Raw genomic sequence first — 14,779 nt, 5'->3', positions numbered from 1 at the left:
TCTAGGCTAAAGGTCTAGGGAAGCCTGTGATTTTCTCTGAGTAATCCTGCTCCCTGCAAGCTGTTCCCAGGCTCAGGGAGGTTAAGTTAAGATGCCCATCACAGGGACAGTAGCAAATGAGACTCACATTTTTCAAGAATTTGTGGTTATCCATTGTGTTAACCAGCACTGTAATGGAAATTGAAGAAGAGCATAGAACACAGTGGCTTCCATGTTAAGCCATGTCAATTGGCTTAAGTCAGCTTAAAGATTAATTCAAGAATGGAAGGAGAGCAAGAGAGTAAGGCAGGGATGGGGAAACAAGACTTTTTTTGTGTGGCATAACTGAATGCATGCCAATAAATAATGAGGTGTTAAAAGAAGAGAGTGAAAAATACATGCTTAAAGGGACTAAAAGAAGTGAAGAATCATCATGTACTTTGAGTTTGGAATGGACCCTGGCAGGTGTGGCTCGGATGAGTATCATCCCATACACTAAAAGGACGCTGCTTGGATTCCCTGTCAGGGCACATGCTGGGTTTCAGGCTCCATCCCCAGTAGGGAGTGTGCAGGAGGCAGCAGATTACTGTTTTTCTCTCTCTTTCTCTCACTCCTTTCCTCTATCTTTCAAATCAATAAAAACATAATTTTAAAAAAGAGTTTGGGGTGGGCTTTATATAATCCAGACTCCAAGGACTGTTCCCAGGTGGCTATCAAAAAATGAAGGCCTGGGAATTCCTTATTTGGGAATATTAGTGAGATCTGAGGCCAGGTATTAAGGAGAAATTGTTAGATTGGTAAATGGGGGTGGATTGGGGAGAGCACAAATGCCAGGGAGAGGGAGCAAAAGGCCCATGGGAAGTCCATGTAGTGAAAGAATTATTTTTGAGGAATTAAATAATTAAGTGTATCACCGCTGTCTCTTAATAAATCCATGCCAGGCTGTCTCAAAACAAGGGAAAGGAGTTAAAAAAGCTACAAAGGGAGACCAACAAGGGGAGAGCTATCCTTTTCCCTTCCCCTACAAACACTAGAGACACATTATTAACACATTTTGATTTTAAAATAAAATCTTTATGTTTAACTAAGATTTTGAGTGATTCAACAGTTTCTCCTTTGTGGAGGCCAGGTGGAGGTATTGCTTAGGTATACAAGGGGAGAATTTAGGTTACATCTCCCATCCATACCCTAGTGCCGACTAGGGTATCGGCACAAGGCATCCCAAAGTACCACTAGTGATATCCATCCATACACCTATCCACCCACCTATCTTCCATCCACACCAGCAAATGAAAGTTTTTGTGAGTGCCTACTATGTGCCACGTTCCGGCTAAGCCCAGTTTGAACAATAAATAATTGTACTCTCCACTGTATGTCTATATATTGGGGGTGGGGAAGATAAAATAAGAATGGCAAGATTCTGATAACTGTCACAGCTGGAAGATGAGTACTTGGGGGTTCATTATAGAATTTCTTCTGCTATTATAGTATGTTTGATAATTTTTCTAATAAAGTTAGATAACTACTTTTTTTTTTTTTTTTTTTTTTTTTTTTTCCCCAAGCAAGGAAGCAGGAGTTGATAAGATGCCTATGCCGCTAGGCAAGTTCAGCTTTGAAGTTACACCCAGAGTATCAGTGAAAGATAAGTCCTTGGGGTAGGGTGGGTGCAGAAGGTGGACAAAAAATGCCTCCAAGTGGAGGGAGGGTAACTAATCTCTCAAAGTACTTGCCCACTTGGAGTAAAGAAAGCCAAAAAATTACAGGTGTGACTTGGTCTCCAGCTGTGTTGGAAGGTACTGATAGGCCAAATATCCCAGGAGAAACTAGCCTCTTCCGCACTGCCTTAACTACTCTTTTCTTCCTTCCCTGTGGCTTGAAGTCAACAGAGGTAAGTAGATATTCAGATTTGGCCCACGTCTCCTGAGCACCTACTATGCGCCGTTGTACAAAGTCTTTGGATCAGATTCTGCTCGCACCATCTTACAGAGGATAGAAGCGGGAGCTGGGGAATTTCTTATGGTATGGGAACGTGACACCGTCAGGCACGGGCAGTTCAGGACCCTGTACTTCCCATCCAAGTTCGGGAGAATGGGTCAGAAACTTCGGACCAGGCTACATGGCTCTGAGCAAGTCACCGGGCCTCCCTGAGCTGACTCAGTTTCTCTACCTATAAAAAGGGCACAGTAAAACCTTGTAAGGTTTAAGGGTCACAGACCTTAGCCTGCCAAGGTCCTGGCACCAATTGAAGACTCCATAAGTGGCAGCCATCATTCTGGGCCAAGTGCAGGCGCAGCTTCCCGGTGCGCTTTCCCCGGGTCCCTCGGGCAGGGCCGGCGCCCCCGCAGCGCGGGCCTCGCAGTCTCCCGGGAGGCGGCCCGCAGGGAGCGGGGAGCGGGCGGGGGGAGGACCGAGGTCTCCCGTGAGAACCACCCCCGCTCCCGCTCGCCAGGCGCAGGTGAGGTTTTCAGCCCAGGCCGTGGGGACAGCGACCTTAGGAGAGGTCGCGGCGGACGGCGCCGCGGCTGGAAAACCCGGAGCGGGGCCCGGGCGCCGCAGTCACTCCCGCGGCCGGGCCGCGCCGGGCATGCTCAGTGCGGCTCCGTGCGCCGCGCCGCCGCCACTCGGAAGCTCGCGCTCCCTCCCCGGGCCGGGGGCGAGGACGGCGGCGGCGGCCAGGCGGCGTGCCCGCCGCCCCCGGGCAGCTGCAAACTTCGCGGTGTCCCCGGAGGTCGCTCGGACGACACTGATCTATTCCAAATAAAATCTAACCCCGCCCCCATCCCAACCCGAACCATGGAGGCTGCGGCCGCCGGAGTGCCGCCGCCGGCCCCTGCCCCTTAGCGGGGCACCAACAGGTAAACTGTTGGGGTGCGGGAGGGAGCGGGAGCGGCGGCGGGGAGGGGGCGCTGGCCTGGGGAAGCCGCAGACGCCCGCGGGATGGCTGCCCCCGGCGGCTCAGCCCGCCCTCCGCACCCCGTCCCGAGCAGCAAAGGGTTAAGCCGGCCCCGCGCCACGGCGAGCGCGGCCCCCTCCGGCCGCCGCGACCGCCGGCTGCGCGGCCCCGCGCCTGCCCGGAGCCGCCGGCGGCCCCCGGAGTCCCGCGGGCGCCCAGGAGGCATCCCCGCTTCCCATCCCCGCCAGGCGTCCCTCCCGGCCCGCCGGCTCCGCGCCCAGGTGGCGGGGACAGCGGAGCGCGTGGCGGCGGCTAGGATCCCGCCCCGCTGCCTCTGCCCGGGCCGCAGGGCCACCCCTGCCTGGGGCAAACACTTGGGCCACGGGCCTGGGCGCCGAGAAAAGTTTTTTTTTTTTTCCTCCCCCCTTCTCCTCCCGGTGCCCCTCCCCCACGCCCTGCCCTGCGTCCGACTGGGGAGGGTTTGGGTCCTTTGGGGAGAAAAGTCGCAGGTTCCCACCGGCTGCTCCTCCCCCTGGGGACCGGGTGTGCAGGGAGGGGTCTGGAGGCAGCCCCTCCACCGCCACAAAAGCGGTGCGTCCTGGGCTCCAGCGTAGCCGGGTGCCCGCCGGAGGCTGCCCCCATCAGTGTGTCTGCGTGCCTGGCAGAGGCAGCATCCAACCTGCTTTATTCCTTCCTGCAGCGCCACCGCGAGCGAGCGGGCGAGAAGGGGGAGAGGGAGTCTGTCTGCAAAGTGCTGCTCCCTGGTGCTCAGAGGCGGCTGCTCCAGCTCCAGCTCCAACTCATTCATTTTGCCGGTTAACATGAGAGATCATGGCCGCCTTCGGGCTTCTCAGCTATGAGCAGAGACCACTAAAACGCCCCCGCCTCGGGCCGCCGGACGTCTACCCTCAGGACCCCAAGCAGAAGGAGGTAAGGGCGCCGGCGGCCTCTCGGCACCCGGGGCCGCGGTCCGCAGCGCTGTCTGATCCGGAGCCAAGTTGACCCAGCGGGCCAAGGCAGCTCTGCCGGGGAGGGTCTGGAGGGGACTGGCGGCGGGGACTGGTCTAGGGACGGGGGCTCCCCCGCAGCATAAGCCGAGCGGCTGTCAGTTCCCGCGCTCCACTGGGGCGCTTGCTCCTCGGATGCAGGGTCACTTCTCGGTTAGCGGGCCTTGCACGGCATTGCTGGGCGCTTCATCGGGTTCTTCTTTGCCATAACCCTCCAGGTAGCTCTCCCCCGCTTCTGTCTGTTTAATTGTTCTTCCCGCCGCTTCGGTAAATCTTCGTAAACTTTTTGGAAAATGTTGGAATGGGGTGCATCCGATAGAGGTCTTGTGTTTTGCGCCTGCTGAGCAGGGACCGGGCGAATACCTGTGTGTGTGTGTGTGTGTGTGGCAGGGGGCGGTTAGGGTTAGGGGACGGACGAGTTAGGGGGCTTTTCTGTTCAAAATTTCCAGTATAGAGTGAAGTCGTTTTTATTGAGGTGTTAAGTATTTAGTTCTTTAAACCTGCTTCTTTCTATATCTCATCTCCCCTTTAAAGATCAGTATTATGGGAAACACAGATTTCGTCTATAGAGGCTGTTGGCTTAATTGCTGGAGGCTGTTTTGTATATGTAAAAGCAGTCGGGTTACCTTGGAAGGGATAGGACCCGAAATTAATTGGAGAAACCTTGACTGGTGCGCTAGTTACACTGTCTTCAATGGCTAGAGTAACCATGGCTTTTTGTAGCCATGTATTGTGTGTCACTAGTTAACAAGTAATTATGTAACAACTCTCCAGTTATAATGATCAACATTAGCTACACAATTTTGCCCAGGGATTTGCTTTTTTTTTTTTTTTTTTTTTTTTTTTTTTTTTTTTTAAGATTACCTGCTATCCAGCTGTGCTTTTTGAGTTTGGCAGTTGCAGCCCACTCATCCTCTATTTTTTTCAGCTAAACAAGAAGTGAGCATAATTCAGAACTTATTCCTGAGAATCTAAAGACCCTATATTAAAAGTTTACATGCCCACTGACATCACAGAAAGGGCTTTGTAAAGAAGGCAAGGAGGGTTCCTTAAGACTTCCCTTTTGATAAATGTATCTAATTCAGTAACAGAGAAAAAAATCTTCTGGTCCAACAGTTTTGTTAATAATGTTTCTGAAAAATAAGGAGCGAAAACTTTTGGAGGTCTAGCACACTAAATATGTTTGAACATCTGCGGAGTAATTCGAATTGAATGAAAAGTTTTACAGGTGGTTTTCATCTGAGGCTTAATATAAGTTTGAGATTTTAAAATATATATATATATATATATATATATTACAGAGAGGAAGGGAGAGGGATAGAGAGTTAGAAACAACTATGAGAGAGAAACATCAGTCGGCTGCCTACTGCATACCCCCCACTGGGGATGTGCCTGAAACCAAGGTACATATCCTTGACCAGAATCGAACCTGGGACCCTTCAGTCCACAGGCTGACACTCTATCCACTGAGTCAAACCAGTTAGGGCTAAGTTTGAGATTTTTAAAGATTTCTTTCTTTCCCATTTTTCTCTTTGACTTAGAATAAACTTGATTGTTAAGGACTGGAAACAACACATGAAGGACCAAATGTAACATAAATTAATAATTTAAAAATTAATGGCAGGAAATTTGTTGATGTTGTTAATCCTCTTCCAAGGCAATAGTCCTTTGATTTTTCAGAGAGAGTGGAAGGGAGGGGGAGAAACAGAGAGAAACACCATTGATTGTCAGTGAGAGACTCATCCATTGATTGCCTTCCATACGTGCCTGGAACATGGCCCTTGACCAGGAATTGAACTCAGACCCTTAGGTGGTTGGCTCTATCCATTGAGCCAAACTGACTAAGGCAGTGGCAGGAAATTTTTAAAGTTTTGTTTGGGACAGGTATATTGATTGGCTGGTCTTTATCATCCTGTAATTCATGTTTTGCTGCATCTTTCTAGAGGGCAGCATAATTGATAGCATTCCCAGTTGAGGGATAATGGCCTGGGATGCCATTTATTGGAGAATGTGTTGTGGATCAGTACTCCCACAGGACTTTTATCACATACTAGAAGCCCGGTACACAACATACGTGCACTGTGTGTGTGTGTGTGTGTGTGTGTGTGTGTGTGTGTGTAGAGGGGGGCCCCCTCAGCAAGGCCTGCACTCTCTCGCTGTCTTGCAGGGTGCCAGCCTAAGCCAGCAGGAGGACATCTCCTGAGGGATACTTAGCACTGCTTTGGAGGCCACTGGGCTTGCCAGCTGTGAGCCCAGTTTCTGGCCGAGTGGTGCTCCCCCTGAGGAAGCACAATGACCACCAGGGGGCAGCTCCTGCGTTGAGCATCTGCCCCCTGGTGGTCACTGTGCATCATAGTGATCAGTCAATTTGAATATTAGCCTTTTATTATATAAAGGATTATATAGGATTTTGTTGTAATACTTTTCCGTCTGGAAACAGACTGACCATTTATTTCTCAGATTGACACTCATTTAAGATTGGGGCCTCTATGGTTCTAGAAAAAATAATTTGGGATTTTAGGATCTTACAACAGTTTATGGAATTCTAAAACTGGAAGTGACCTTAGAGTCTACTTTTGGTAACTTTCTTTTGACAAAGTGAAACTGAGGCCCAGAAAAGAGGCCTGGATTTAATAAGGTGTTTGGTGGATAAACAGAGGAGTTGGACCACCAAACCAATATTTATGTCAACCAATACTGTGTTAAGAATGATTTGTGTTAAATTATACTGATGTTATGCCCTTTCCCTAAAAGCAGCCACATTTTATCTCCCTTGAGCAGAGTCAGAGTTATATGTGACTGTGGTCAAATTTGAGTACAGTATGGAACAAACAGGTGCTTGGCCGTTCTTGTGTGGTGGTGTGGTGAACAGTGTTTTCTACAAGCTTGAGTGGTTTATGTATTGTCTCAGAATTTATACCCTATCTCTGTATCCTAATGCTTTCTTTAACTTTTAAGAAACTTAAAAAAATATATATTTTATTGATTTTTTTTACAGAGAGGAAGGAAGAGGGATAGAGAGCTAGAAATATCAATGAGAGAGAAACATTGATCAGCTGCCTCCTGCACACCCCATACTGGTGATGTGCCAGCAACCAAGGCACATGCTCTTGACCGGAATCAAACCTGGGACCCTTCAGTATGCAGGCTGACACTATATCCACTGAACCAAACTGGTTTTGGCTTAAGAAACTTTTTATGTTTCATCTATACACATAAAATGTAAAATTTATTTCATGTGTCTATCATTTCTTTTCTTTTCTTTTTTTAAATAAATCTTTATTGTTTAATTTATTACAAAAGTTACTCATTTTTTTCCCCTCCACCAGGTTCCCACCCCACCCTCTGCCCTTTCCCCACCCCCCATTGTCCTCATCCATAGGTGCACAGTTTATGTTCAGTCTCTTCCTGCACGCCCCTCTCCTCTTTCCCTGAGAATTGTCAGTCCACTCCCTTTCCGTATCTCTGATTCTATTATATGCAACAGTTAATATTGCTCACCAGGTTTTTTAATTCCCTTGGTTTTTAGATTCACTTGTTGATAGTTACATATTTGTTCATAATTTTTTAAAATATATTTTATTGATTTATTCACAGAGAGGAAGAGAGAGGGATAGAGAGTTAGAAACATCGATGAGAGAGAATCATCGATCAGCTGCCTCTTGCACACCCACTACTGGGGATGTGCCCGCAACCAGGTACATGCCCTTGCCCAGAATCGAACCCGGGACCTTTCAGTCCACAGGCTGACACTCTATCCACTGAGCCAAACCGGTTCCGGCTGTTGTTCATAATTTTTATCTTTATTTTCTTCCTCTTCCTAAAGAACCCCCTTCAGCAATTCATATAATTCTGGTTTGGCAGTGATGAACTCCTTTAGCTTTTTTTTTATTTGTGAAGCTTTTTATCTGGCCTTTGATTCTGAGTGATAGCTTTGCTGAGTAGAGTAATTTTGGCTGTAGTTTCTTGTTATTCATCACCTTGAATATTTCTTGCCATTCCCGACTGCCCTGAATGGTTTCTATTGAGAAGTCAGCTGACAATCGTATGGGTGTTCCTTTATAGGTAACTACCTGCTTTTCTCTTGCTGCTTTTAATATTCTCTCATTGTCTTTTGCTCTTGGAATTTTAATTATGATGTGTCTTGGTGTGGTCCTCTTTGGATTCCTTTTGTTTGGGGTTCTTTGTGCTTCCTGGACTTGTAAGTCTATTTCTTTCACCAGGTGGGGGAAGTTTTCTGTCACTATTTCTTTTAATATGTTTTTGGTATCTTGCTTTCTGTCATCTTCTGGGACGCCCATAATTCTGATGTTGGTATGCTTGAAGTTGTCCCAGAGGTTTCTTACACTATCATCAGCTTTCTGGATTCTCTTGTCTTCTTGCTTCTGCAGAGGAGTGTCCTCTGCTCTTTGTGTTCCAAGTCTTTGACTTGATTCTTGCAATCTTCGATTCTGTTTTTAGGACTCTGTATAATATTTTTTATTTCAGAGATATATTCTTTATTTCTTGTTGATCCCTTATTATTTCTTGTTGATCCCTTATTATTTCTAGTTGATCCCTTTTCATATCTTCAAAGGTCTTGTTTATTTTATGGCCTTTTCTAGCAGATTCTTGAAAAACCTTATAAGCGTGGTTTTGAACTGTATATCCAGTTGCTTTTTGTCCTCCATTTCTTTCGTTTGTGATCTGTTTCCTTGTCTCAGCATTTTTGCTGCTTCCCTGAGTTGGTATGGTGGGAAGGTCAGCTGTATCTATGCCAGGAGACAGCCTTATTTGACTAGACTTGGAAAACTGCAAGAGCCTCTGTGCTCAGCTTGGATGGGTCGAAGTTTCAGGGTGGAGCCTACAGCCTTGGCTTCCGGTTAGTCCCGAGGTTCCTGAGTCTCAGTATTCCTCAGTGTCCTTTGGTACTTGCTGCAAGCACCTCTGAGAGAAAGGTGCCCTAGAGTTTCGCCCGCTACCAGACAGTCTAGTCTCTCCCCCAACGAGCCCACAACTGGGGTTCACTGCAGTTGGAGGTGGGGTTAAGAGCAGTCCGAAGCTTATGTCTCCTTCCCACTAGGGCAATCCAGTGGCTCAATCAACAGTCTGTCCTCTGCACGAAATGTGTGCGACTCTAGGGCTCTGCCTTTCTCCGCTCCCCTTAGCTTCCACCCTACGGCCCAGATTCCCTCTGTATGTATCTGGGTCCCCAGAGTCTCGCTCAGAACTGGGGTTCAGTGCTGTTGGAACTGGGGTTCAGCACAGTCCAGAGCTTTTATCTCTTTCCTGCTAGGGAACGCCAACCAGGCACTCAGCTGCCCCTCCTCTCCGGCTCCGTCCTCTTCGCTCACACAACGTGTCTCAGTACCTTAGGCTTTTACAGCTCCTCTGATTTTCCTTCTGGTTTTTTTCTTTCCTTCTCATTGTAGAATTTCCAGGCAGTCAACTTTCCTGTAGTTCTAGATAATGTCCACTTTATATTTTAGTTGTGTTTTTTGAAATTGTTGTGTGAGGCTGCAGTTAGGCAGTTACCTATGCCGCCATCTTGGTTTCTCCCCCTCATGTGTCTATCATTTAAATTTTATTTATTTATTTAATATTACATATGCACTCATGATTTAGATTTAAACAAGACAATAAGATTAGAAGTTAAAAGTTTGCCCTGACCAGTGTTCTCAGTGGTTATAGCATCACATCCTATGCACCAAAGGGGCACTGGTTCGATTCCTGGTCCTGCCCCAGGTTGGGGCATATTCAGGTGGCAGCCAATGGATGTGTTTTTCACATGATATTTCTCTCTTTTCCTCCATCTTCCTCCTTATTTCTCTTCTTTTTCTCCCGCTTCATCTCTCTCTAAAAATTAATTGAAAAAATATCCGCTAGTGAGGATTAACAATGACAACTAAAAAGGTCATCTTTGCATCTAAAACCTTTGAGTGTCCTGCCTTGTGGGAAATGCTGACTAATGAAGGAAGTGTGGACTTCCTGGTTGTACAGATCTAGACTTAAATTCTGGTTCAGCCTCTTTGCAGTTTTATGGCCGTGGGCAAGGTGCATAACTTCTCATTTGTAAATTAGTATAATGGTGCTTTGCAGAAAATTTGAGAAGGTGATACTATATTAGCAATACATTTGTGTGAGAAAAACTCTCCTTGTAGAAAGTATTCTTATTATCATAGCTGTAAATTTTAATTGTTGTTTACCAGTGATTCTTAATCACCCTAAATATGACTATCATTGTATTAGTTTATGTCTTATCTGTAGAGAACTTGTAGACCACCCTTATTCCTACCTGCTCCCCACTCTTTGATGTATTAGGACCTTTAGACAAAGACACTCTTCCAAGTGTTAGTTATCATTTGGTACGAAATAGTGCAAATGAGTTTAGCTACTTTACTCCTGAAGTTTTGTTCTAACCGTGGTTCCCAGCATAGTGTTGTTTTCTGTCAGCTGTGCATGGTTTATAGCAAAGTAGAATTCTATGCCTCGGTCTTTAAATATCCACAGCTCCCTCCTGCATGCACTTGGCTAAACTGGTGCACTGGGGAGCAGCTCTTGTTTTGTCCCATGAGGGTATTCTTTGAATTTGTCTGGGCTGCAGAGATTTTTGACTCTGGGTGTGGGTCTCAACTGGGCACTTTGGGGATTCATGCAAAGCTGTTAATTTGGGGTGCAGCCATCATCTTTCAATCTATTGGGTATTTTACTTGGGCTGGTGCTTGTGGAGATGCAGTCTAATCCTTTAGGGTAGGGGTGTCGAACTCAATCAGAGAAGGGGCCAAAATCTAAAATCCAGCCTAAATCGCGGGCCGAATGGTTTACTGAACAGTCATAAACTGTCATTGTGATGGAAACGCAGCGGAGTGCAGTGATGACAGCGTGGTGCGGGCCACATTGCAAGGCCTGGCGGGACGGATTTGGCCCGCGGGCCTTGTGTTTGACACATGTGCTTTAGGGAGTTGAAGGACCAGGAAGTGAGGTCTGGCAGTTGCTGGGTTGGCTGGGGACTGACTAAGTAGGGCAAGATGAGGATGAATACAGTTCTAGGGTTTTAGTTAAGCCAGTTAGCAAGGCCTCCCATGGGATGCTTGCACTTGGACATGAGGGCAAAGCAGACATAGAAGAATGGAACGAGTAGAAGTTGGAAACTCCAAGAATTGTGATGAATTAAATGAGCTTCTGAACCTCACTTCTGAGGCTTCTTGACAAGGAATTGGAGAAGTTGGAGGGACCCCTGAGAAGAGTGGGTATGATGGAGGGTTCTCTTCAGTAGTGTTCTCCCAGCAGCACTGCGAGAAGCTAGTTGACTCAGCCTAAAGTCTGAGGGGAAAGCCAGAGGGAAAGGCCTGCCTCCTACACATTCCTCCCTGAGAAGGGAAGTGGAAACACTGACTTTTACATTTCTGTAGATAATTTCTGAAGCTGGGAGATGGCCACAGCAGAACTCGTTATACCAACCTTCAACTTATTTCTCTATGTTTTGGGAAATTTACATAATAAAGAAAAATGTCTTTATATTGCAAAATAGCAAGACTTCTTGAAAAATAGACATGGTGGGGCAAAAGTAGGTTTATAGTTGTTTGCATGGAAAGTAATACAATAATTAGTAAATGATAGTTCAAGAATAAACACTGTGTTTCACGTCCTCAAAGCTGTAAGCCTTCTTTCCTCCCTGTGTGTCTAATATTCTGGAGAGATATCACCCAGATTAAAACAATTGTTATCTCTTGAAGATAAGATTAAGGTGATTTTTATTTTCTCTTTTTACTAATCTGTATTCCAAGCTGTAACAATCGCTGGGCACTACTAGTGTCATTGAAGGAAATACCTTAGAGAATAATTGTTAGGTAACTGACAGTTCACAGGAATGGGTCTTTGTGATTGGTTTCTAACCAAGCTAGAGCCCTTTAGCTGATAGGTAGGCCTAGGGATATTGTAGAATGTAGATATAGACACTTATACACCTGATGCTGCAAAGAGTGATAGGGTTGGGGTGGGGGCACTCATGTGAGCACTTTAGCTCTGCCACATGTGCTGTGTGATTTGGGGTGCTATGTCTTTTCCCTCATCTATGAGCTGGGAGAATACCACCGAATCATCTAGAGTATTTTAAATATCAGTATGAAGGAGCACTGTGAACTTAAATTATTACCAAATGTGAGGTATACATTCAGTGGTGTGCTTATATTTGCTGAGCATAAAAATTTCAGAAATTTTGTGAGCTGTTTAATACGATGTTGGTAGTTTGAAATCTAGCACAATGGGGGGAGTATTTACACCAAGGAAATTGGCAAATGCTACAAATTAGAATTTTTTGTTTTGCTTTCCCCCCCTCTTCTCTTCACTCCCTTTCAAAAACAACAACAACAAACAAACAAACAAACAAACAAACAAAAACTGATTTTGAAGCATTTGCCAGCACACCACTAGGTCTAATTGTATGTTGCAGACACTTGGTTGGCACTTCACCATCATTCTTATCCCAGGTTTCCTTTATCCACTTCCTACAAAAAAGTTTTTTAAGGAAAGCCAGATCCTCACTTTCCTAGCCTTTCTTGAATCTTGGAGCTAGCAGATGACTTAATTCTGTTAAAGACATTTAATAGAAATTTATATGCAACTCTGGAAAAGCATTTTTTCTTTATAGAAAAAAATACAGGCATGGGGGAGAGTACTCTTTATACTTGATAGCTCTTAAGTTTCCCATCTTTGGAAAAATAATAAGAGGATGTGGTAGTTGTACCATAAGGCTACAAGCCGGTGGATGAAAAGTCAGTACAAGATAAGGCGATTGAGTGGCTTTATAAAATTGTTAAAGCTACTGAACTGACCTTGACCACATCTCCCTGGATTTCTTGTTAAGTAAAATGGTAGATGTCCACGTGGTATAGCTATTGTTGGACCAGTTGTCAATTTCTTGTAGCTGAAAGCATTCTGGTGTTGTCACGGTATTTCCCATTTAAATTCTGGCACCCTCAAATTATTACAACATGTGCCCCTTTTTCAGAGAATACACATTTCCAGAATTCTCCTTCTCTCTGGCTTCCTGAGTGCAGAGCAGACTCAGAGCCTGCGTGGCAGCACTTTGAACCCTGCCCAGTGCTTCTCAGATGTGGAGGGGAAGTTTTATTTATTTCCACTTTTGCAAAATGAGTTATTGGGAAGAGAGGAAGAGCTCTGTTCAGTTTTGTTTGAAGAAGGAGATTCTCTGTGTGTGTGTGTGTGTGAATATATATATATTTTATTTATTATTTTTTTTGGGGGGGAGGGTTGGGGAAGACCAGGTATATTTAGAGCTTCAATGCAATTTAGAGGGAGTCTAATTTTGTCATTCAATACAAAAGGAAACTGAGTCCCAGAGAGCTTAACGTGACTTGTTAAGGCAGATCTGGGTCACACACTTGTGTCCTGATTTGTTCTTGCAACTTTACTCGGTCTACCTCTGTAAACAGCTTCGCTTCTGGTGAACACCCTCATGTTGCTCTGGCAGTGAGAATTGTTCTGATTTTAGGGCATCCAGAGCTCTGTGAGCTGGGGACTGCTCCGCTCATCACTTGGTCTTCTCTGAGCTTTCCTGCATCTTGGATGGTGTTTCTTAGGCAGAGGGAAGAATACCCTGGAAACTCAGGCACTCTTTGTAGTTCTGGTGGAAGGCTCCCAGTCCTTCTATGGCCTTTGGTATAGATAGCCTGGCATTGGCATTTGTGGGCAGTACATGTGTAGGGAAACGTTCCTATCAAGTTTTCCTTTTATTGATCAAGACACTCTTTTATTTATGGGTAGCTTTCTTGGAGATGGAAACACACAAGCTGTATCAATTGCCCACTTCCAGAGAGCCACACTTACATGGTAGTCCATAGAAATGGCTCCCCCTTCCTCTGCAATGCTATGGCCCTGAGAAGAGGGGAAAAAATTTAGCCCTTGGGTTTTATTTTCCATGCTTTGAGGGAAACATTAATATGTATATGCCTGCCAAACAAATGTAGTCATTCACCCAGTATTATTGAGTACCTTGCAGGCCCTTAGCCAGCTGTGGCTTCACGGTCACAGAACCCAAGATTTTTACTTCCTGCCGTGTGCCTAACTTTGAGCACAGTGCCTGGCCCATACCTTGGACTCAGAATTTCTTGTATAAATGGATGTCAGAATAAAACGAATGCTAGGAGCATTGGATATGGTCTTAGGCCCCCAAAGACTTCAGTATAGAACCGTGGTTGGCAGACTGCAGCTCACAAGCCACATGTGGCTCTTTGGCCCCTTGAAAGTGGTTCTTCCACAAAATACCATGGCCTGGTCGAGTCTATTTTGAAGAAGTGGTGTTAGAAGAAGTTTAAGTTTAGCTGGTTTGGCTCAGTGGATAGAGCATCGTTCTATGGACTGAAGGATCCCAGGTTCAATTCTGGTCAAGAGCATGTACGTTGGTTGTGGGCACATCCCTGGTGGGGGGTGTGCAGGAGGCAGCTGGTTGATGCTTCTCTCATCGATGTTTCTAGCTCTCTATCCCTCTCCCTTCCTCTCTGTAAAAAAATCAATAAAATATATTTTTTAAAAAAGTTTAAGTTTAAAAATTTGGCTTTCAAAAGAAATTTCAGCCATTGTACTATTGATATTTGGCTCTGTTGACTAATGAGTTTGCTGATCACTGGTATACAACAATGGTTTTCATCTGGGAGAGGTGCAACCTCTCCCACTCCACTGACAATAGAATTGTGTGTGCATGTTTGCATGTGTGCACACATGCTGTTACTGGCATGTAGTTGGTAGAAGCCAGGGATGTTGTTAACATTCTCCAATGTTTTGAACAGCCTCCTACAACAAGGGATTGTCTAGTCTCAAATGTCAGTAGTTCCAAGGTTGAGAGACTCTGGTATAGAGGGAGTTAGAGCCTCGTGAATGAGCAATAGAATGTTTCAGATAT

At 45.7% G+C, this 14,779-nt stretch overlaps 1 protein-coding gene across 2 annotated transcripts in view; it reads left to right on the top strand.

Annotated features, from left to right (window-relative positions):
- Positions 1-2,681: 2,681 nt before the first annotated feature.
- The window catches only part of MED12L (mediator complex subunit 12L), a 353,473-nt gene continuing 341,375 nt past the window's right edge, over positions 2,682-14,779 (top strand). The window contains exons 1-2 of one of the 2 annotated variants that reach the window (XM_045584086.1): positions 2,682-2,834; positions 3,573-3,802. In XM_045584086.1, the coding sequence (XP_045440042.1) occupies positions 3,704-3,802 (99 nt within the window). In that variant the 5' untranslated portion in view covers positions 2,682-2,834; positions 3,573-3,703. The remainder of the gene's footprint in view (positions 2,835-3,572; positions 3,803-14,779) is intronic. The other variant, XM_045584085.1, reaches the window with a different exon arrangement.

This window comes from Pipistrellus kuhlii, unplaced genomic scaffold (genome assembly GCF_014108245.1).
Source record: "Pipistrellus kuhlii isolate mPipKuh1 unplaced genomic scaffold, mPipKuh1.p scaffold_m20_p_2, whole genome shotgun sequence".
Taxonomy (NCBI): Eukaryota; Metazoa; Chordata; class Mammalia; order Chiroptera; family Vespertilionidae; genus Pipistrellus; species Pipistrellus kuhlii.
This window is presented reverse-complemented; position numbering and strand designations above follow the sequence as displayed.